Source organism: Typha angustifolia, chromosome 4 (assembly GCF_048772165.1).
Source record: "Typha angustifolia cultivar Huaian chromosome 4, ASM4877216v1, whole genome shotgun sequence".
NCBI lineage: Eukaryota > Viridiplantae > Streptophyta > Magnoliopsida > Poales > Typhaceae > Typha > Typha angustifolia.
In genome coordinates this window covers 1,141,702-1,163,115 of record NC_133242.1, presented here as the reverse complement: position 1 = coordinate 1,163,115, position 21,414 = coordinate 1,141,702, and the positions used below count along the sequence as shown (strand labels likewise).

General features: G+C 39.4%; 4 protein-coding genes across 6 annotated transcripts; all 4 read left to right on the top strand.

Moving 5' to 3' along the window:
- The first annotated feature begins 364 nt into the window (after nt 1-364).
- LOC140759719 (histone-binding protein MSI1) lies at nt 365-4,078 on the top strand. Its single transcript, XM_073096351.1, has 6 exons — nt 365-836; nt 1,518-1,844; nt 2,237-2,389; nt 2,911-3,035; nt 3,193-3,288; nt 3,625-4,078. The coding sequence occupies exons 1-6, from the start codon at nt 492-494 to the stop codon at nt 3,851-3,853; spliced, it is 1,275 nt and encodes a 424-aa protein (XP_072952452.1). The 5' UTR covers nt 365-491; the 3' UTR covers nt 3,854-4,078.
- Nucleotides 4,079-4,877: 799 nt separating this feature from the next.
- On the top strand, nt 4,878-8,234 carry LOC140759668 (probable receptor-like protein kinase At1g30570). 3 transcript variants are annotated; one of them, XM_073096294.1, is made up of 3 exons: nt 4,878-5,095; nt 5,235-5,365; nt 5,446-8,234. In XM_073096294.1, the coding sequence occupies exon 3, from the start codon at nt 5,511-5,513 to the stop codon at nt 8,052-8,054; it is 2,544 nt and encodes an 847-aa protein (XP_072952395.1). In that variant the 5' UTR covers nt 4,878-5,095; nt 5,235-5,365; nt 5,446-5,510; the 3' UTR covers nt 8,055-8,234. The 3 variants fall into 3 exon arrangements, with proteins under 3 accessions (XP_072952395.1, XP_072952394.1, XP_072952393.1); XM_073096293.1 differs by having other exon boundaries at nt 5,179-5,365; XM_073096292.1 differs by having other exon boundaries at nt 4,878-5,365.
- Nucleotides 8,235-11,016: 2,782 nt separating this feature from the next.
- LOC140759803 (LRR receptor-like serine/threonine-protein kinase GHR1) lies at nt 11,017-16,444 on the top strand. The gene is made up of 4 exons (XM_073096477.1): nt 11,017-11,312; nt 11,433-12,679; nt 13,432-14,982; nt 15,575-16,444. Exons 2-4 carry the CDS (start codon nt 11,614-11,616, stop codon nt 16,156-16,158), a joined length of 3,201 nt encoding a protein of 1,066 aa, XP_072952578.1. The 5' UTR covers nt 11,017-11,312; nt 11,433-11,613; the 3' UTR covers nt 16,159-16,444.
- Nucleotides 16,445-18,938: 2,494 nt separating this feature from the next.
- LOC140759143 (patatin-like protein 3) lies at nt 18,939-20,883 on the top strand. The gene is made up of 3 exons (XM_073095627.1): nt 18,939-19,924; nt 20,058-20,120; nt 20,284-20,883. The coding sequence occupies exons 1-3, from the start codon at nt 18,995-18,997 to the stop codon at nt 20,674-20,676; spliced, it is 1,386 nt and encodes a 461-aa protein (XP_072951728.1). The 5' UTR covers nt 18,939-18,994; the 3' UTR covers nt 20,677-20,883.
- Nucleotides 20,884-21,414: the final 531 nt, after the last annotated feature.

Sequence of the window (21,414 nt, the reverse complement as noted above, 5' to 3'; positions counted from 1 at the left end):
GGAATCATTCAAATTTATTAAACATATTTGTTCAACCTTGTTTCATTGTATCCAATAATAATATACAATGACCAGGTGTATACATTGTTCCAGTGTATCACCGTTCATTTTTCGCTATTTGCAAATTATTCCCTACCTTTCCGTAAAATGAGAAAAGGTGTACTCACCATTTGATGTGCGATTTACAACTTAAATATATAGGAATTTAGCGGCAAATTTGTTTAACTGTGAGGTGTGAAATGCAAATTTCCCAAACAGAGGACATTAGAACGAGTGGTATTGTCGTAAATAGAGTTCCAATGTTGTCCAATCATGTGAATCGAGTTTATAGCGTCACTTTAAATCCTTTAAATCCGAGAAAACCCTCGTCTTCTTCCCTCTTTCCTCACCTCGTCACCTCCTCCTCCCTCCTTTCCATTCGCGCCAAAACCCTAGTCTTCTGTCCTCTCTTACCGCCAAATTCGAATCCACCACAGCGGAATCGGGAAGTGATGGCGAAGGACGAGGAGGAGTTCCGCGACGAGATTGAGGAACGGCTCATCAATGAGGAGTACAAGATCTGGAAGAAGAACACTCCATTCCTCTACGATTTGGTGATCACCCACGCCTTGGAGTGGCCATCTCTCACCGTGCAGTGGCTCCCCGACCGGGACGAGCCGGCGGGGAAGGACTACTCGGTTCAAAAGATGATTTTGGGGACCCACACCTCCGACAACGAGCCCAACTACCTCATGCTCGCCCAGGTTCAGCTACCGCTTGATGATGCCGAGTGCGACGCTCGCCACTACGACGACGAACATGCTGAAATTGGTGGATTTGGCTGCGCTACCGGAAAGGTAACACCTTTTTTAGGTTTTTCGTGTATAACCCTGTAAAAACCCTTATTTTCATATGTGTATATCGTCAAATATTCGTTTTTGAATAGATATCCCCTCAGATTTGCATTTGATACTTATTAGTTAAAATACACTATGTCAACTGGTATGCATGCAAAAATGAGTAATTGTCAGTTTGACTAATAATAGTTTCTGATCTTTAGTAAACTATCTGTTGAACGGCTTACCCCACGCCAGAGGAGAAGTGACACTTTTGTGGTTCTTGTATTGTTGTTTTGCAGAATTAGAATGTATTCTAATTTCTGTGAGGGGTTATTGATATATTCAGAGCGCAAGGGATTCTTTGAGGAAAAGTTGTTCCTTTTATATTTTGATTGGGTTATCTTTTTTAGTGTTTTTCTGTTTTTCCTGTCTACGTGTTTGAAGTCACTTGTTTTTGCATATACTCTTTCTGCAACTTCCCTGGCTATACATTCAATTGCTAGACAATGCTTCTTGGCTTGTATGTTCCCTGCTTGCTGTTTAGCACTTGTTGTATCATCTAATTGATTATTGTTTTGATAAACTTCTGAAAAGTGCTTTCAAAAGTTATATTTGCAATTTTGATCCAAAATAATATCTTTTGGGCTGACATGGATATGCCATAGTGCTTATTACGAGATTTCCAAATTTTTGGTGCAGGTGCAAATAATTCAGCAAATAAATCATGATGGCGAGGTTAACCGAGCTCGCTATATGCCTCAAAATCCTTTTGTAATTGCAACTAAGACAGTTAGTGCAGAGGTTTATGTTTTTGATTACAGCAGGCATCCATCAAAGCCTCCTCTAGATGGTGCATGCAATCCTGACTTAAGGTTGAGAGGGCACAACTCCGAAGGGTATGGTTTATCTTGGAGTGTTTTCAAAGAAGGTCATTTATTGAGTGGCTCTGATGATGCTCAGATATGCTTGTGGGACATTAAAGCAAATACTAAAAATAAGACCCTTGATGCTCTTCAGACTTTCAAGGTAAGATTCATAGGAATTTTCTTGATTGGTCTCTTTTTGCAGTTTAAGAGTTAGTTCTGTTACTTTTCTTATCTCATTATTTTCTTTTTTCTGCTTTACATTCAGACTATATTTGCTCAAGGCCTCAGAAGTTGGTTTTTTGGTTTCAGTTTGCCCTTGTCTGATGATTTCTTATTGTCCATTTCTGGTGGTTTTAACAGTTGTTATCCAATTTCCAAATTTTTAATCAGAAACATGGAAAGATCTTTAAGAAAAATGAGAGAAAGGGGAACAAGATAATGCTGCAATTTCGATAGTTTCTGCAAAAAAATTTCATTATTGTTGTTATATATATATATGCATGCGTACTTGTTTGATTAAATACTTTACTGTAATGATATTTTGTCAAATAGGTACATGATGGTGTTGTTGAAGATGTTGCTTGGCATTTGAGGCATGAATACTTGTTTGGCTCAGTTGGTGATGATCATCATCTGCTCATATGGGATCTCCGTACACCTGCTGCCAACAAGCCGGTTCATTCCGTGGTCGCTCATCAAGGTGAGGTGAGTGCCCTGATAAACCATTCATGGAATAAACATTAGATTTGTGCTATTGGAGCAGATACATGATATGGCGAGTAAAAGAAATAACTGTTTGGTAAAAGAAACTATGGTACAAGTTGTTACATGCAGAGAGATTATAGGCATTTTTGTTTGTAAATTTCTCATGCTTTAATTGAACAAGAATCAACCATAGTATCTGGTATTATTTGTGGATTTGAAGTTTGAAGGTCCAATTTTTTATTGTCATCGTTTTAGTTATGATCTTTATAGGGTTAATATTTGAAGCATGTGAAGGGTTTTTTTTGAAGAGGAACAAAGTAGTCTGGTACTTTGAATTGGCTACTCTATCTTGTCAATAAGCCTTATGTGATATTTATTTCACTGGGATAAATATGTATGAATAAATTCATGAATTGAAGATCATACTAAAATTTGCACATGAGAAAAGGAGGAAGGGGGATCATCATCAAAAAAAGATTAAATTTGATAATTCTAATTCCAACATAATGATTCTGTGGCAGGTCAATTGCTTGGCCTTCAATCCCTTCAACGAGTGGGTGGTGGCCACAGGTTCTACTGACAAAACTGTCAAGTTATTTGATCTTCGTAAGATCAGTACTGCCCTGCACACCTTTGATTGCCACAAGTAAGGCTGATGAAATTTATCTCCAACTATTATTTGTCTATATTTGATGTGCCTTATATATAATTATATATATCATGTTATTATTTAAACTTTCTGTATTACTTGGTTCACTAATTGTACTGATGCTCCAATCTTTCACAAATTTTATGATCATTAGAGAGGAGGTTTTCCAAGTTGGCTGGAACCCAAAGAACGAGACTATATTAGCATCTTGCTGCCTTGGAAGGAGGCTTATGGTTTGGGATCTTAGCAGGTAAGTTGATGCACTTCTTTGTCACCATTCTATGTCAAAGTTAATCAGGTGTCATGAATTCTGCTGAAGTAGTAGGGTGTCAGTTGGCATAGCCAACCCAAACATTGTGGTGGAAAATAATGCTAAGCTCATCAATCGTTTGATATAATTCTGATAGATCTAAGCTGACACCTTCTTTGTGCTTCTTTATATGCAACCTGACTGAGGAATTCTCCATCTGAAATAGTTATACCATCTATGCTAGTAGGACGTACTAATACGTTTACCAATTGAAATAACGAATGCTTCTCCCAGCTCTTATTGATGCATGAGTTAAACCTTCTTCTTTTTTTCCAGAATCGATGATGAACAAACGCCAGAGGATGCAGAGGATGGCCCACCCGAGCTTCTCTTCATTCACGGCGGACATACTAGCAAGATATCTGATTTCTCTTGGAACCCTTGTGAGGATTGGGTCATTGCCAGTGTTGCTGAAGATAACATCCTTCAAATATGGCAGATGGCTGAAAACATTTATCACGACGAAGATGATTTACCCACCGACGAACCACCCAAAGCCTCCTAGCTTGTGATCCCTTTTAGAAGAGTTTTAACATTTAACTTGTAAGAACAGATGAACCTAAAATACGATGGCCATGCGATGCCTTCCTCCAAGATTAATCTTTTGTAGTTGGGCTACTGGTCCTCAGTAGTCCTGTTGTTTTCCTACTTTTTTTATTTATTTGTAAGCTTTTGTCACAACACCATGGATATTTAATTATCTATTCTCAAATCTGCTGTTTCTTTCAAACTTTGATTCATGTGTTGTGCACAAGTGAGATAAAATCACAGATTTGCATTTATGTTACCAACTATTAATTGTATGAGCTCCCAAAATTTGGCGGGATTTATGCTTCCTGGATTGTGCTCCGATAAAAAGGAATACCCTCGGATTAAGTAAAGATTATATGCCGTGCAGTTGTACGATGGATTAGGTACTTACAGTAGTCGAGGAACCCAGCTGTTCTTTTGTCGTCTTAAGGGAGAACTATTCCGAGATCCAGCAAAGATAACGCAAGATAACATGCAATCTGACAGACAAAAGTTTTGGTTTGGAAATCTATTTTTCCACTATCCTAAAAAGATTTGGCGTCCACCGAAATCATAATTAAATCATTATGAAAACGTTGGTCTCGATTGGCAAGTCACTCCTGGTCCACACTCTAATATATATATATATATATATATATATGAAATCTCTATGATTTGCTTTTATTTTCATTAAGTCTATATAGTTTTATTAACAGTCAGATACTATATAATTGAATTAAATATTATCTACTTCATCAGTTGCTGTTTAGATAAAGTTAAGTCACAGTATTTAAAATAAATATATAGGAATTAAATAATAAATATTTCTATTACGATGTTAATAATAATAAAATAATACTATATTTTTTATTAGTTTTCTTAAAAAAACTAAGAAAAGAGATTCTTTTTGTGATAATTGTTGGTAAGAGACGAGGGGCTAAATAAAACGTTTAATGAATGGAGGTCTAGAGGAGGATTAAATGGAAAAATCTTGAGAAAAAAAGAAAAAGAAAAGAGTAGCAAACATGAGAAGATGGACTTGCTGGTAGAGAGTAATGACTCCCCTGATCCACTCTTGGACAAAGCCATGTGCCACCACGCCAACCAAAGTAATCTGGAGAAGAAAAGAGAGAGAGAGAGAGAGAGGCATATATAAGGAGAAAGTTGTTTATGATTCTTTTACTCTCTCTAAAAGTTACTCCAGTTTTGGAGAACCCACCTGAAAAATAATATCCAGGTGAGGAGAAAGATCCTTCTCTAGAAAAGCATAAAAATCTCTCCTTTCTGCAGCTTCTTACTGCTTTCCTTCAAAGTTTGCAGATTCTTTTGACACAATAAGATTGCTCTAGTCGCTTCATTTTTTATTTTATTTTTAGTTTGAAGGCTCTTGGGGTTTTTGGAGTTTGGTTTCGTTTAGTTTCCAGATTACAAATGCCTGCAGTTCATATCAGGAAGATGTTTTTGTTGTTCTCACTTCGTTGGTAGTGGCAGCTCTAAGGCTCTGGAGGTAAGAAGATTGAAGTTTTCAAGTGATTTTATTCACGATTTATCATTTTTTTTTTCTTATATGGCTTGATCTCCTAACAGGCACTAAATGTTCTAATATTTGGACTTCTTTGTAAAAGAACAATAACGCCTATTCAATCAGAAGAATGTCACTTTATGGTCTTCTTTTAGTTGTTTTGGGATCAATGTTTTTGGGGATTGGGCATGCTCAGGTGAAACCTATTTTGGTCAATTGCGGGTCTGATTCTAGCATTGAAGTTGATGGAAGGAAGTGGGCTGGAGATTCAGCTCCTGGTGATAACTTTACCATGACCTCTCCAGGACTTATTGCTTCAACTGCAACTATTAGTGGAGAATCATCAGTCTATGGATCGTTATATCAAACTGCTCGGATATTTAACATGTCGTCGAGCTATAATTTTAGTGTGATTCCCGGAAATTACATAGTTCGGTTACATTTCTGCCCTTTCTTTGCTGAACTTAATGTAAATGAGTCTTTGTTCGATGTCACAGCCAACAATTTAAAGCTAGTTGCCAAGTTCAATGTCCCTGGGGAGATTTACTGGAAAAACTTACAGAGTAACTCAAGTAGTGCCTCTCTTGTGAAAGAATACTTTCTCAATATCAGTTCCAATGAGCTACGGATTGAGTTAAGCCCGGACTCTGGATCATTTGCCTTTGTTAATGCTATTGAGGTCATCCCAGTGCTTGATAACTTGTTTAGATATTCTTTCAGTAGAGTGGGTGGCAGTGCATTGAGGAGTCTGTTTAGCCCAAGGGATCAAGGTGTTGAGACCATGTACAGGTTGAATGTTGGAGGGCCTAATATAGAATCAAAAGAAGATCCGGGTTTCTGGAGAAGATGGGATTCAGATGAGAGATTTATGTTCTCCGTGAATGCTGCATATACTGTATCTAATTCTTCAAATGTAAGTTACTCCTCAATCAATGATTCTTCTATTGCCCCTTTACTAGTCTATCAAACAGCCAGAGTAATGACAGACAATCAGGTGCTGGAGAAGAGATTTAATGTATCATGGAAGTTCAATGTGGATCCTAACTACGATTATTTGGTCCGCATGCACTTCTGTGAATTGGTATATGACAAGCCAAATCAGAGAAAATTCAAAATTTATATAAATAACAAGACTGCTTCTGAGAGTTATGATGTGCTCGCCAAAGCAGGGGGAAAGAACAAAGCCTTTCATGAGGATTATGTTGATTCTGCTTCGCAACTGATCGATACTCTCTGGGTTCAGTTGAGTCCAGACTCATCGATGGGTGCTTCGGGTACTGATGCACTTCTGAATGGGCTGGAGATCTTCAAGGTCAGCCGAAATGGGAACCTTGCTCATGCTTCAGAGAGAATTAATAGTGGCACTGGAGGTACGCCTGTTGAAAAACCAACAAGTAAGGCCCTATGGATAGGCATTGTCGCCGGTGTCCTTTCGGTAGCTATCATTTCTCTATTTTGTGCTGTGCTCATTTTTTTCTTTGTGCGTAAAAAGAAGACTGTTTCAGCAAAGAACTCTCTTAATAATCCTCCTGGTTTCCAGCCATTGTTCCTCCATGGGACTATGGCAGGTACCACTAATGACCGGGCATCTGCTTCACCACTAAATGATCATGGGTCTATGGCAAGTTATAGGATTGGCAGAAGGTTCTCAATAGCAGAAATCAGAGCAGCGACCAAGAACTTCGACGAAACCTTGGTTATTGGAACAGGTGGTTTTGGCAAGGTTTACAAAGGTGAAATCGAAGAGGGTAACCTGGTGGCTATAAAACGGGCACATCGACAATCTCAGCAGGGACTGAAGGAGTTTGAAACAGAAATTGGGATGCTGGCAAAGCTGCGGCATCGACACCTTGTCTCCATGATTGGGTATTGTGATGAACAGAAGGAAATGATCTTAGTCTATGAGTACATGGCCAATGGAACCTTCAGAAGCCATCTCTTTGGTAGTGCTCTCCCACCTCTTACCTGGAAGCAACGTTTAGAAGCATGCATTGGTGCGGCACGCGGACTTCACTACCTTCATACTGGAGCAGAAGGGGGTATAATACACAGGGATGTCAAGTCTACCAATATATTGTTGGATGAAAACTTTGTCGCAAAAATGGCAGATTTTGGGTTATCAAAAGATGGTCCAGCTTTAGAACATACACATGTTAGTACTGCCGTGAAAGGAAGTTTTGGATACCTAGATCCAGAATATTTTAGAAGACAACAACTAACTGAAAAGTCTGATGTCTATTCTTTTGGTGTTGTTCTATTTGAAGTGGTATGTGCTAGACCAGTTATTAACCCAACCCTGCCAAGGGATCAGATAAACCTTGCTGAGTGGGCAGTTCGTCGGCAAAGGAAGAAAGAGCTTGAGACTATAATAGACCCTCGTCTGGAAGGAAACTATTCAGTTGAGTCCTTGGAAAAGTTTGGGGAGATAGCAGAGAAATGCCTTGCCGATGAGGGGAAGAACAGACCAACGATGGGCGAAGTCCTGTGGCATCTGGAGTACGTCTTGCAATTGCAACAAGCTTATTTGCAAATTAGAGAGCGAGAGCACTTGTCAGGGTCTGAAGAGAAATTTCCTGATGTGTCTCTCAATCTCCTACACATCGAAAAGGAAGAAGAGGAAGCTTGTAGAAGTGCAGATGGAGAATCAGTAGAGAATAAAGTTGAGGGACACTGAGGAGCAAACACCATTAGAGTCGCCTGTTCCGCGTAGTTGACTAGCAACTGAGTAGGGTGAGTACTAGAAGATATGATATTTGTTAATATTTTTTTGCCTGCTTCCTATTATCATGTTAGGTGCTGAGGGGTCCTATAACAAATGGAAATTTTTTTGTTGCAATGAAATAATGAATGATCAATGAAGTTCGTTTGAGTATCGGCTTCCTTGCTGTGTTTATGGGTTGTTACTCAAAATATAAACCAAACCATCATTACTTTATCGCTTTCTGAAATATTCCTTAGTTATCACAAATGGAGCATGAGCTTGTCTATCTCATTCACTTAAGTAGCTGTGCACATCACTAATGATGCAGCAGGACTTTGTTAGAAAACAATCTTCCTGACAGATATCATTATTGAATTGCTTCTTTTGTAAACAAGAAATGGACAACAAAACTAAAACCACAGCAATAAGTAGGAAAAACGCACAGGCAAATCAAAGAAACCGACAACTCGCAATCGACACAAGTATGAGTAATGAAGCTTCTTTTTGAGCAGATGCACTTCAAGATAAACATCTTATATCATGATCAAGAGCATGAGGTCCTGAAGGATGGCAGGAAATGCTAAAAGTAAATAGAAAAAACTATAATTCCTCTTTCTTTCTTCATTCCATTACTGCTCTCATGTCTCGGCAGATGCACTGCATAAAAAGAGCTACCTGTAATTAATTCCATACCACTGATGCTATATCTATGTGCAACAAGACAGAAACCCTCCAGAGATTATAGATTACTACTTGGGCTCGTAGCCCAAAAGTTAGGAAGCATTGGATACCACCAATAACTACATTGCTTCAGTTAGTGGATCATACTGCCTGCTATTAAACTATATAACTTAAAGCCTGCAGGTTGAAAGTTGCAGTAGCTTTTACCACCACCTACAGGTATTTTATTTACTCTCTCTCTCTCTCTCTCTCTCTCTCTCTCTCTTCCAATACTACTCTTGCAAGAATCCAAAGTGCTCTCTGCCAAACAAATAAGCTAATTAACTGGTTTCACTTTTACCATTTTCCAGTGTTTTGGTGTTCATCTCCATCCCTTGCAACTTGTATATAGAGAATCCATGGTAGAAGTCAAGAGGATGATACATCTCTAAGTTTTCAACAATAGTCTTTTGGATTTTTAACTACGATGCTTTGTCTCTCTTTAGATCCACTATATGTGCGTTATTCCAAAAGTTGGTGTTTGTTTTAACTAAACTTTTCCACTTTTTCTAGGATTCCTTTGATGGGATCAACATATGATAACACTGTTCAAATTTTGTCCTTTGTAGGGTGCGGAACGGTGGATGTGAATTAATGTACTCTGCTTCAATTTGGATTCCATTCTTATCTCGCCACTATATTTTCTAAAAGTTTAAAATTTTAAAAAGTTCATCAAAAATATTAAATAACGATAATTTTTTAAATAAAAAAATAATATTTTTAGCTTTATTATAAATCATATTCTAACTTAATCCTACGAACTATCACAGTTTTTTATATACACTTATTTTTTATCGGATAGACTTTCTGATCTCAAAAATGTTTTATTTAAAAAATTATATAATTATCTTTTTCTTAGTTAAAAGGGTTTAACGTAGATATTTTTCCATACTTCAATAGTTTTTTATGAATAATAAAATAGTTTAATATACATTAAAAACTACGAATAGTTTAAGGAAGCTAAATATAATTATCCGTATTTATTATTTGATCCGAATATTATACTTTTAATACCTCGAAAACACCTTGAGTTAATTTTATTCTAAAAGCAACCAATAAAATAGATATTATTTGCATTAATTTTCAAAAAGGCTTTAAATTTTTGGTTCTCCATTTATTTCTAACTTAAGTGCAAAAGCTTATTCTTTTAATCAATATTGTTCAAGAGTATTAAAGTAATTTTACATCTATAGTTATATTAACTCAACAATAATGTAACTAATAATTAAGAAAAACTAATAATAATATAACAGACCATTTAGAAAAATAATAATAGTGTATTATATATATATATATAGATTTTTAACCTCAATATCCCTTCTTTATATCAGATCGACTTCAGGTTTGAACTCGGATCTTTATAGGATGCATACTAAAATCCATACCCGAATTTGACCTTTTGGCCTAGGATCCAAAACAAGCACAGTCGTCAGAAGTACAATTTTGTTTTGGATATTTAAGTTTGGATCCAAATATCGGAATCTAAACTCCACGTGAACCTCAAAGATCCAAACGATCTCAGCCGTCCATTGGCCAAGTCAATTTACCCAGGGGGGTTAAGTTCTGGAAGTTAGTGGATGGAGGCAGTCAAACAGATCGGTTTGAAACGGGACCCACTGCCACGATGGCACCAATAACTTTTCCTTTAGCTACTCGTGCACTTGGCGTTATAACATCCCTCCCCAATTTCGTACGATGCACTCCTGTTTCTCTACGTTCGGACTTCAGACTAGAGACGAGAAGATCGAGCGTATCCTTTTTTAATGAGAGAGTAGCTATAACATTCTTAATAAAAATTAGTTAGCTCTATTTTATCAGCTTTTGGAGTCCGCGAGGCATTCCGTCCTTTTGGCGGGTAAAGCCGTCGCGAAAAGAAGAGGGGCATTTATATATTTAACACCCTCTCTAATGAAGCCATATTTTGATTAGTACTTTGTTCTTTCACTATTTTCGGATCACACCCTATATTTTGTAAAATAAGCAAATAGTATCGTAGGTTAAGGATAAAATTGACACCTTTGTGGGGGTAGGCAGGGTGTAAATTGTAAATAGTGAAATGTCAGGGTTAGAACAGAAAATTTCCATAAATGTCGGATACTATGCAAATTTCCCAAAAAGAAATAAAAAAAGACCTGCACGTTCCCCGATGCCCACTTCACAGTGTTCGAGCGCTCTCTCTCTCTCTCTCTCTCTCTCTCTCTCTCTATGTAAAGGGAGAAGAAGAGGTAGTTAGTAATGCGATTGATTTTAGGACTAGGGTTTTGAGTTTGTGGAGTCTAGGGTTTCCTCCTTTGCTTTCTTTCCCCTGGTCCCAGTCCGGTCTCTTTCTATCTCTTTTCTCCTTTTATCAATCATGGCGGGGGATCTTGTTGGGTCCGCGCCATTGAATGCTCGGAGTTGAAAGCAAGAAGATTTCGAGGTTTGCTACCTTGCAGCGGTGGAGTCGTTGCCTCTAAATGTTCCCCCATTTCTATCTCAAGCAAAGAGTGCAACCCATTTGATTTCTTGTCGGTAAACCTTGATTCCTTCTCAAAGTTTTGATTTTTGAAGGTTTCAAGTACTTGAATCTTTCTTTAAGCGGTCGCTTTCGCTTTAATCGAACTTGTAACCCTTCGTTATGATGTAAAGCAGGGATTTTTGTGCATTAGGATGAGTAATGATGGTAAATTATCTGTCTGAAGCTAATGTTGGATTGTCGGTCTGTTCGTTGTTGCATTAAAAAAGGAGTGAGTTGGGTTGCTCATTGAAAAGGGGCTACTCTTTAGCTACTTAAGGCTCTTAGCTTCTTCTTGCTATCCTCTCCCAGAGAGGAATGGAGCTCTTTGGAAGAGTCCTGCTGGTGCTAATACTTGTTGTTCCCTCCTTAAGCCAGCTCCCATCACAAGATATCTTGGCCCTTCTTGCTTTCAAGAAGGGGATCACCCATGACCCAACTGGGTACATCTCCGACTCATGGAACGAGGAGTCCATTGATTTTAATGGTTGTCCTTCTTCCTGGAACGGCATTGTGTGTAATGGTGGGAATGTGGCTGGCATTGTGCTTGACAACCATGGTCTTTCTGGGAATGCTGATCTGTCTGTGTTTGCCAACCTCTCGTTGCTCGTGAAGCTTTCAATGGGGAACAATAACCTCTCGGGTGTTCTGCCAAACAATATAGGTGAGTTTAAGAGCTTGAAGTATCTCGATGTTTCCAACAACCGCTTCTCTGGGCCGCTGCCTCAGGAGATAGGGAAGCTTCAGAGCCTACAGAACCTTTCATTGGCCGGGAACAACTTCTCAGGCCCGCTGCCCGACTCCATTGAAGGGCTTGCTTCAATTCAATCTTTGGATTTGAGCAACAACTTGTTCTCTGGTCCTCTGCCTTTGACGCTGAAGGGTCTGAGGAGTTTGGTTTCTTTGAACCTGTCACGTAATGCTCTCACAAAGGGCATTTTAGATGGGCTTGAAAAGATCTCTACCCTCCAATCTGTTGATTTGAGCTGGAACCAGCTGGATGGTGGTGTTTTTTGGAAATTTTTGATAGAGTCAAGTGTTGTCCATGTTGACTTGAGTGGAAATTCACTTGTTAGTGAAAATCCAAAGGAGCTCAAATTTTTGTCAGATATGTCAGAGACAGTGAAGTATATCAATCTGAGCAACAACAAATTGACTGGGTCACTGATTGATGGAGTTGAGCCTTCCACTTTTGGGAGTCTAAAGGTGCTGGATTTGAGTTATAATCAGCTATCCGGGGATCTTCCGGAGTTTAACTATGTATATGATCTTGAGGTTTTGCGGCTAGCAAACAATGGCTTTTCTGGGTTTGTACCTAATGGGCTTCTGAAAGGGGATTCTCTGGTGTTGAGTGAACTGGATTTGAGTGCAAATAATTTGTCAGGTATGAAATTAAAGTCAGAAGCTACAATATCAGTTTCTATTGCTGTTTTTCTTCTTTTATATTCCTCATGTCACACTTATCATTTGTGAAACAAGTTTTTATTCCTTTTGAACTCATTTGTCACTCCAAGATGGTATCTTTAATTGTTAGATAGGGTTGATAAATACTAGCTTGGAAGTATAACAGATGCTTATGTAACATTTCATAATTTCCATTGTGGATGTTCTGACATTTTACTTTCTGTGCCCAATGTCATAGCATTGATGACTACTGATTTAAGTACTCTATCATGCAAGGATTAGAATTTTATAAATAAACAAAATGATATTAATAACTGATGTCTTATAGGCATGTTTACATTGAATGCTTAATTGTCATTCATTTGGAAAAAATGGTATAATCATTATACTTAGTGCAAAATTTGTCATCAATTCAGGTTGATAATCTTTTATTACATTTTAAAGCTAACTAACTAAGATTTTTTATTAGTAACTCATGCTTGAAAACTGTCATCCTACTAATAGAGATGTGCTTCATATATCTTTCCCTCCACACACACACTTGCACGCCTTCTTAGTTCTTCTTGGTTGTCATGAACAAGTGCAGAAGAAAATTGAACAAGATATATTTGTCCATAATCTCATGTTGTTTCTCAATTATGAGATTATGCCATTAGATTATCTTGTGGTTATGTACTTTTTAATTTGTTTACTTTGAGTTTGCATTTACTGACATGGCTGGTCATATTGCAGGACATATTAATATGATCACATCAACAACTTTACGGATTCTTAATTTGTCATATAATGCCATTTCTGGTGAACTTCCATTGCTTACGGGAAGCTGCACCATGTTAGACTTGTCAAACAATCGATTTACAGGAAATCTATCTGTAATTGCAAAATGGGGGAATGACCTTGAATATATCGATCTTAGTCAGAATCAGTTGAATGGCCCAATTCCAGAGGCAACCTCTCAGTTTTTACGGCTAAACTATTTAAACCTCTCACATAATGGCCTAGTGGAGGCCATCCCAGAAGTTATAGTGCAGTATCCCAAGCTTACTGTCCTGGACCTTAGTTTCAACCAACTTGGCGGCCCTCTTCTGACTGATTTGCTCACCTCCTCCATGTTGCAAGAACTTTATCTCCAGAACAACTTACTCATGGGAAGCATCATGTTTTCATCAACAACATTCAAAAAGTCCAATCTTCGCGTGCTCAATCTTTCTGGCAACCACTTTAATGGTAGTTTTCCTGATGACTTTGGTTCCATGTCTGGTCTTCAAGTTCTTGACATCTCTGCAAATAACTTCTCTGGTCTTTTGCCGCCTGCTGTTTCTAAGCTAATTTTCCTTACATCTCTAGACATATCCCTAAACAACTTTACTGGTCCCTTGCCTGCTACACTGCCTGACTCTCTTATGTCCTTCAATGCTTCCTACAATGACCTATCTGGAGTTGTTCCAGCAAACCTGAGAAAGTTCCCAGATTCTTCTTTCCATCCTGGGAACTCGAGATTACTGCTTCCTACTGGTTCACCTGGATCTGGCAATGCTCAGTCTGAAGGGACAGGCCGCATGCCACTTAAAGCGTCCATTAAAGTAGCTATTATTGCGGCTAGTGTTGTTGCTCTGTTGATTCTAATTCTTTCAGCCATTGTATGCCATTACAAGAGGATTTCAAGGAGATCTGGTTTGGAAAAGGTTTCAGATAAGAGTGCTCACAGAAGGACCCTGCAGGATACTGGTGGGGTCAAATTCAAGGAATCTGGTGGTGCTTTGGTGGTGTCAGCTGATGACCTCATTGATCCTCGAAAGGGTTCATCATCTGATATGATTAGCCCGGAAAAGAAAATGGCAGTAGTTGCTGGCTTTTCACCTTCCAAAAATAGCCGCTTCTCCTGGTCACCAGATTCTGGCGATACATACACACATGAAAGTATGGGAAGGTTGGATGTCAGATCACCTGATAGATTGGCGGGAGAGCTGCACTTTTTGGATGAAACAATCACTCTGTCACCAGAGGAATTATCTAGGGCACCAGCAGAAGTGTTGGGAAGGAGTAGCCATGGTACCTCTTATAGAGCAACCCTTGATAATGGAGTATTCTTGACGGTGAAGTGGCTCCGAGAAGGTGTAGCAAAACCTAAGAAAGAATTTGCCAAAGAGGCAAAAAAGTTCACAAATATTCGACATCCTAATGTTGTGGGGTTGCGGGGGTACTATTGGGGTCCAACTCAGCATGAGAAGCTCATCTTATCAGATTATGTTTCACCTGGGAGTCTTGCTAGCTTTCTTTATGGTATGCTCTCTATACTAGTTAGCTACTTCTTTGTTTAACTTCATAACTTTGAAGTTTTCCACACTAGTGTTTTTTATGCGGTGGTATAGGAATAGGAATTTGTTGAAGCAGCCTTTCGAAACTCTGCTGCATATAAATGGCTAACAATATTGGAAGAAATATTTCCCCTCCTTCCATCTTTCCTATGTCTTTAGGCAATTCAGATGCTAGATTAAAGACGGGAGGATAAGCTGGCTCCCATCATCTCATGTTTCAGGACATTTCATCATCTTGTCATATCTGCCAATTTGATGTCATATCCCAAAGCAAATCTGACCACAGAAGAATGTGCTTATTTATCTGTTGCTTTGTCTCAATATTATTGTTAGAGAAAAAAAAAAGATAATAAAACCTAGATAAATGGGTACTTTTTTTGTCTGAAATCTTAACAGAATTTTATGTGGTACCTTTTATATATCACCTGCAGACTCTTTCATGATTTCACTTGACTCACTGAGCTTCGAAAATTTAAGTTTTCCAGTAAAATGTTTAGAACTAGTGTATTGTTCCTTGTTTTGTAAAATCATCATATGACCCTAAAAATGAATTTCAGATCGACCAGGACGAAAAGGTCCACCCCTAACCTGGGCTCAGCGGCTCAAAGTAGCAGTTGATGTTGCACGTGGCCTGAACTATCTCCATTTTGACCGAGCTATGCCGCATGGGAACCTCAAAGCAACCAATATACTGCTCGATGGTCTTGATCTCAATGCCCGCGTCTCAGACTATTGCCTCCACCGGCTGATGACGCAATCAGGAACTATCGAGCAGATCCTTGATGCCGGGGTGCTTGGCTACCGTGCGCCAGAGCTGGCAGCATCCAAGAAACCCTCCCCTTCGTTCAAGTCTGATGTTTACGCTTTTGGGGTAATCCTCTTGGAGCTCCTCACAGGCAGGTGCGCTGGTGATGTTGTCTCAGGAGAGGAGGGTGGAGTAGACCTGACCGATTGGGTCCGGCTGAGGGTTGCAGAAGGGCGCGGATCGGATTGTTTCGATCCGGCCATGGCTCCTGATTTAGAAAATTCAGCAGCTGACAAGGGGATGAAAGAGATGCTGGGTATAGCCTTGAGATGTATTCGTCCAGTTTCAGAGAGACTAGGTATCAAGTCTGTGTACGAGGATCTTTCATCTATCTGAAAGTTTGTAGATGTAGATTAGCTGTGTGAAACTTTCTTTTATTTTTGGGAAAATGCAAACTGCTGGCCTCCCCTCGATGCCTGCAGTTCCAATGGCATTGCTGATATGATTATTGCCTTCCTGTAGATTTTATTTTTCTCTTACTTTTTTAGAGAGAGTACTTCGTTCCTGTCGTCACAGGGATTGCTGTAGTTTGTGGATTACCTGTTTGGCATTTTGATTAACCCTTGGAAAGTCTTTCCTCAATTAGCCTACAAGAAATGAGAATGAGAGAGTTTCTTGTGTTTTGAAGTCCATCCAGGGTAAGGTTCTTTATTACTTATTTGGGTTTTAGCTCAGTGTTTCATTGTGCTTCTCCTCATGGTTTCCAGTATCTCTCTATTTCTTATAATTCAAGTATCCAACAGTGCACTTTAGATATAAGGATTCGGATCTTACTAGTTTTGGGGAAGCCATACTCCTTGAGCTGCAGCCTCACTAGGTTTCTTGACAATTTGGAGAGGCACAGAGTGGTCCAATGTCTACTTTTGATATACTCCATACCACCATAAGTATAGTTCTGGGGACCAACCTGAACTAGTTAGCTGTCTACATGGTACATACTTGTTGATATTGCTACTACTTCTGCAGGAAGAAATAACTACTCCATCATGGGCCTCACCAGTTATCCAGTCATTTACCAGCTAAGTCTAAGCCATACTATTGAAAGCTCAAAGAGGTAAAAAGAAACAAGGGGCATGATGCTGGCCACTTAATTAACTTTTCGAGTTAAGAAATTAATCAATAAGATTATTTTAGCTAATATTTTTTCTCAATGTGTATATTGAATAGCTGAATCAATGTTAAGGAATGAAGGTTATAGTGCTGATAGAAAATCTATTAAATTTCTATCCCAATGTATATGGAGAAATCTGAACTACTGACACCTGTTATAGGCTGATAGAACTGGAGGATTAGCTACAACAACTTAGCCTCATTTAGTCTAATTGTTGGAAGAAAAATTTCACATTGTTCTTTTCCACTGGAGTTTGGCATGATGAGGTCCTACCAAAGGTAATTAATTAATTAATTAATTAATTGTGGAGAATTGATATAGACTAATTGACAATGATTTGCACCACTAAACCATCAAATGATCACTCCTTTTGTCCTTTTGATCACCTTTCTATCTACCTTCACCAACCTTAGCGTATAAGAATAGCTCTATTCTAATTGATTGCATAAGATGGGAATACCATGATGACCTAATCCATAGCAAATAAATCCTCAATTACTATCTAAAAAAGAAGAGAGAGAGAGAGAGAGAGAGAGAGAGAGAGAGAGAGAGAGAGAGAGAGAGAGAGAGAGAGATAGAATTGTTCACAAATGTGATCTAGGTCACAACTAAGTAGCATATTTCTTTTTACTAAGATGAGCCAAATGGAGAAGATATAACTAAAAATTTGAGTAAATTAAGTGGTTTATGATTCCAGCCAAACACTATATATGGTGCTTATTTCTATAGTACCACATTGTTTTGCACCAACCCTTCATCCTTCCGAGAAGTGTAGACATGACTCCCAACACACTTATAACTTAATTAAGAGCCTTCCAAAACTTTAATTAACATACATAAAGTTAAAGCTAAAGCTAAATCACATGATTAATACCAAAGATTGTGGATAGTATGGAACCCTCACTTTGCAAGATTTGCTCAGCAATTCTTTAAAATACCTTTTCTTTCTAAGGTATTTTAAAAAATAAAAGTTAGCTCGAAAACTATATAAAAATTATAAGAAAAAAAGAAAAGGACGAGAGAATTTATATCATAAGTAGCTTAAAAATAAATATTTCTCGAACAAATAGCCTGCAACTAGCCAGGTGGCATCTCGCGATTGCTCAAATAATGTCTCAAATATATATTTTTTTTTAACTCAATATCACATATTATTTCACCAAATCAGGTAACCTTACAACACCCAGAGTTCAGTAGCTCATGTTGGTAAATATATCCATCAAATAATAATCTCAAAAGCTATTTTGCATACATGTAGTATAACCTTTTTTAATTAAAAAAAATATATTGAAAAAGGCATAAGCTAATTAATATAACTAAGTGCCAACTGTTTCATTTATAGTTTCTTTAGGACCACTACTCTATAATCAATCATATATGCTTGTCTCCAATGGGAATCTCAATCCTAACTTTCCAATGGGTAAAAATAAGGTAGATAAATATTAGTTTTGATAAAAAAAAATATATAATACGTGAATGTTAATCAAATCTCACACATTAATTAACTGAATTATGAATGTGTTCAAATTAATTAATTTTTTTAATTTTGGTAAAATTTTAATCATCGAGAATATTTTGGGAACTTCCGGCAAAAATTATTTATTATTTATTTTTTAAAATAATAATAAGTATGTCTGCTGCTCCTCCGACAGCTCTTATTTCCAATCTCCGCCATTCTGATCTTCTTGTCCCACGGCACATTTATCTCGGTCGCCCGTCGGTGACCGGATCCCGGGCTAACCACACGTGCGTCACCCTTCCTATGTTTTCCCGTCAATCTCCGCCAAAAAATCGCGTCGACCATTCCTTCACTCGTGCGGTGGTTACCGTCAGCATCCAACCGTTCATTCCGCAATTGACGGATGGTGCCCATAACACGACCCGTCCCGCGACAATTGATAAGGGCATTCTCGTCCATTGACCATCACGAGATTGAGATACTGCTATCGTGCGCTCCTTCGTCTTCCTTCATATAAACCTCCATTAGAGCTCTCCACGCCTTCTCAATTCGCATATCTCTCTCTCTCTCTCTCTCTCTCTCTCTCTCTCTCTCTCTAACAAATGGAGCCGAGCTTTGATGTCGACAAGTTAAGCTACGAGATCTTCTCCATTCTCGAGAGCAAGTTCCTCTTCGGCTACGACGACCCCAAGCTTTTTCTATCCTCTGGATCCCTCCCCGGAACCCCGGGGAAGACTCCAACGAAGCACCAGACCCCGTCCGGCAAGGTCTGCATCCTCTCCATCGACGGTGGCGGCCGCGCGTCTGACGGCCTCCTCGCCGGCGCCGCCCTCGTCCGTCTCGAGTCCTCCCTCCGCCAACGATCCGGCAACCCTGCCGCCCGGATTGCCGATTTCTTCGACGTCGCTGCCGGATCCGGCGCCGGCGGGGTTCTCGCCGCGATGGTCTTCTCGCGGGGGCCCCACGGCAGGCCGCTTTTCTCGGCGGAGGAGGCGATGGGGTTCCTGATACGGAACCTCCGCCGTAAATGGTCGCCGGACGGCGGCCGCAAGGCGCTCCTCCGGGGTCTTTTCCGGCGGTCGGGGGGGAAGGTGTTTCGCAAAGTGTTCGGTGAAATGACGCTGAGAGATACGGTGGGAGCGGTGCTGATACCGTGCTACGATATGGTCACCGGCGGGCCGTTCTTGTTCTCGAGGGCGGACGCGGTGGAGAACGAAGGGTTCGACTTCCTGATGAGCGATGTGTGCGCGGCGACGTGCGCGGAGGGGGAGGGGAAGGCGGTGGAGATTAAGTCGGTGGACGGGCGGAAAAGGATAGTGGCGGTGGGCGGAGGGGTGGCGATGGGGAACCCCACGGCGGCGGCCATCACGCACGTGCTTAACAACAAGGTCGAGTTCCCGCACGCCGCCGGGGTCAAGGACCTCCTCGTCGTGTCGATCGGGAGCGGGGAAGTCGGCGAGCACGGCCGAAAGACGCCGCCGCCGTCGTCGTCGGAGATCGTTAGAATCGCGGCGGAGGGCGTCGCGGATATGGTATGGATTACAACTATTCCTAAAATTATCTTCTTCTCTCTGTCCTGTTTTTTAAAAAACTTTTCTTGATTTATTTTGATCAATTTTTGGTTCTTAGATTTATCGGGAGTACTTTAAATTTGTTTGCTATCAGGTAGATCAAGCAGTCGCCATGGCTTTCGGACATAACAGGACAAGCAACTACATCCGCATCCAGGTACTATTTTAAAAGTCAATTTTCGAAATTCCCATCTCTATGTTTTTTTTTTTTAAATAATTACCATTACAATTACTTTGTAACTTATGAATTTCTAATGCTTAATTTATTTCTACAGAGAAAATGTTTAATTTGGTAATCTTTATTTATTTTATTTTATTAGGCTACGGGATCTTTGCTTAGAAATTTAGACACATCAAAAGTTGTTTGCAATGCGGAATCGACCGAGAAGAAGAAGGTGGCGGGAGAGGCAGAGGAGATGTTATCACAAAAGAATATAGAATCAGTGCTCTTTCGAGGGAAGAAGTTAGCGGAGGAAACAAATGCCGAGAAGCTCGAATGGTTTGCGTATGAGCTTGTAAAAGAACATGATCGAAGAAAAATTAGTCCGCTTACTACCGTGGTAGTGAAGCAGCCGATGACACCACGATTGTCATCAGAAACCTCGTCAATAACGACCACCGCCACTACTACTACAACCACACCAACCAAGACTTTGACGTCGTCTCCCTCTTATTCCATTCTGGTCGGTCGGGTGCTCAACACGATCCTATAGAAACAACTAATGTTGATTTGATAATGATAAAAGATTAGGTTTCGTTATAAATTATCTCAAAACATTGCAGATTATTGTATATGTAGTTAGCGAGAATCACAAGTGGATGTTAGATTATGTTTTTTTCTTTTTCTTTTCCCTCAAGCTTGTATAGGAACCGGTTAATATTTGGTCATTTAATCCTTCTAGATTTGGGTTTGATGAACATTACGCAATCAATGGTGTTATCCAATAGATTAGATTTCTTTTACTTAATTAATATAGAATCGCCCAAGTCAAGCACTAAGTGGTTCTCATGACAATAAAGTTGGCTAGCTAAAGCTGCTGCACTTATATATTTCAAATGATTAAACTCCTTGCACGTCTCATAATTCTCTCCACTCCCATCAATTGAGAAGCTAATCACCTTCTCATCAACAACGTACATCTTTTGACCGGCAATTGGGAGAAACAGAAAAGATTAGTTGCATAAGAATACTACAGGTGATGGTCCAAAACAATTAGGAATGATTGATTCCACCCAATGGGTTCTCTAATATCACAGACAAGTGTCACCCCAATGACTTCTAATGCAGTAAAGTTTGGTAGATGCTACCAAGAAATGAGAGACCAGTAGGTGGTGATTCACATGAAGAGCTGCAAAGCCCTCTTAATTGCTTCAAAACTCATCCAGTATGAGATGAACAACTCTTCTCCTTGAAAGATGGAACTTTTGGGGATTAGACCTTTTTCAAGCAC

Excerpts from the sequence above, each read along its gene's own strand:
- LOC140759143 (XM_073095627.1), top strand. The coding sequence starts at position 18,995 with ATGGAGCCGAGCTTTGATGTCGACAAGTTAAGCTACGAGATCTTCTCC. Across the intron at positions 19,925-20,057 it reads CGGAGGGCGTCGCGGATATG|GTAGATCAAGCAGTCGCCAT; the intron begins GTATGGATTACA and ends GTTTGCTATCAG. Across the intron at positions 20,121-20,283 it reads GCAACTACATCCGCATCCAG|GCTACGGGATCTTTGCTTAG; the intron begins GTACTATTTTAA and ends TTATTTTATTAG.
- LOC140759668 (XM_073096294.1), top strand. The coding sequence starts at position 5,511 with ATGTCACTTTATGGTCTTCTTTTAGTTGTTTTGGGATCAATGTTTTTG.
- LOC140759719 (XM_073096351.1), top strand. The coding sequence starts at position 492 with ATGGCGAAGGACGAGGAGGAGTTCCGCGACGAGATTGAGGAACGGCTC. Across the intron at positions 2,390-2,910 it reads TGGTCGCTCATCAAGGTGAG|GTCAATTGCTTGGCCTTCAA; the intron begins GTGAGTGCCCTG and ends ATTCTGTGGCAG. Across the intron at positions 3,036-3,192 it reads CACACCTTTGATTGCCACAA|AGAGGAGGTTTTCCAAGTTG; the intron begins GTAAGGCTGATG and ends TATGATCATTAG.
- LOC140759803 (XM_073096477.1), top strand. The coding sequence starts at position 11,614 with ATGGAGCTCTTTGGAAGAGTCCTGCTGGTGCTAATACTTGTTGTTCCC. Across the intron at positions 12,680-13,431 it reads GAGTGCAAATAATTTGTCAG|GACATATTAATATGATCACA; the intron begins GTATGAAATTAA and ends GTCATATTGCAG. Across the intron at positions 14,983-15,574 it reads TCTTGCTAGCTTTCTTTATG|ATCGACCAGGACGAAAAGGT; the intron begins GTATGCTCTCTA and ends AATGAATTTCAG.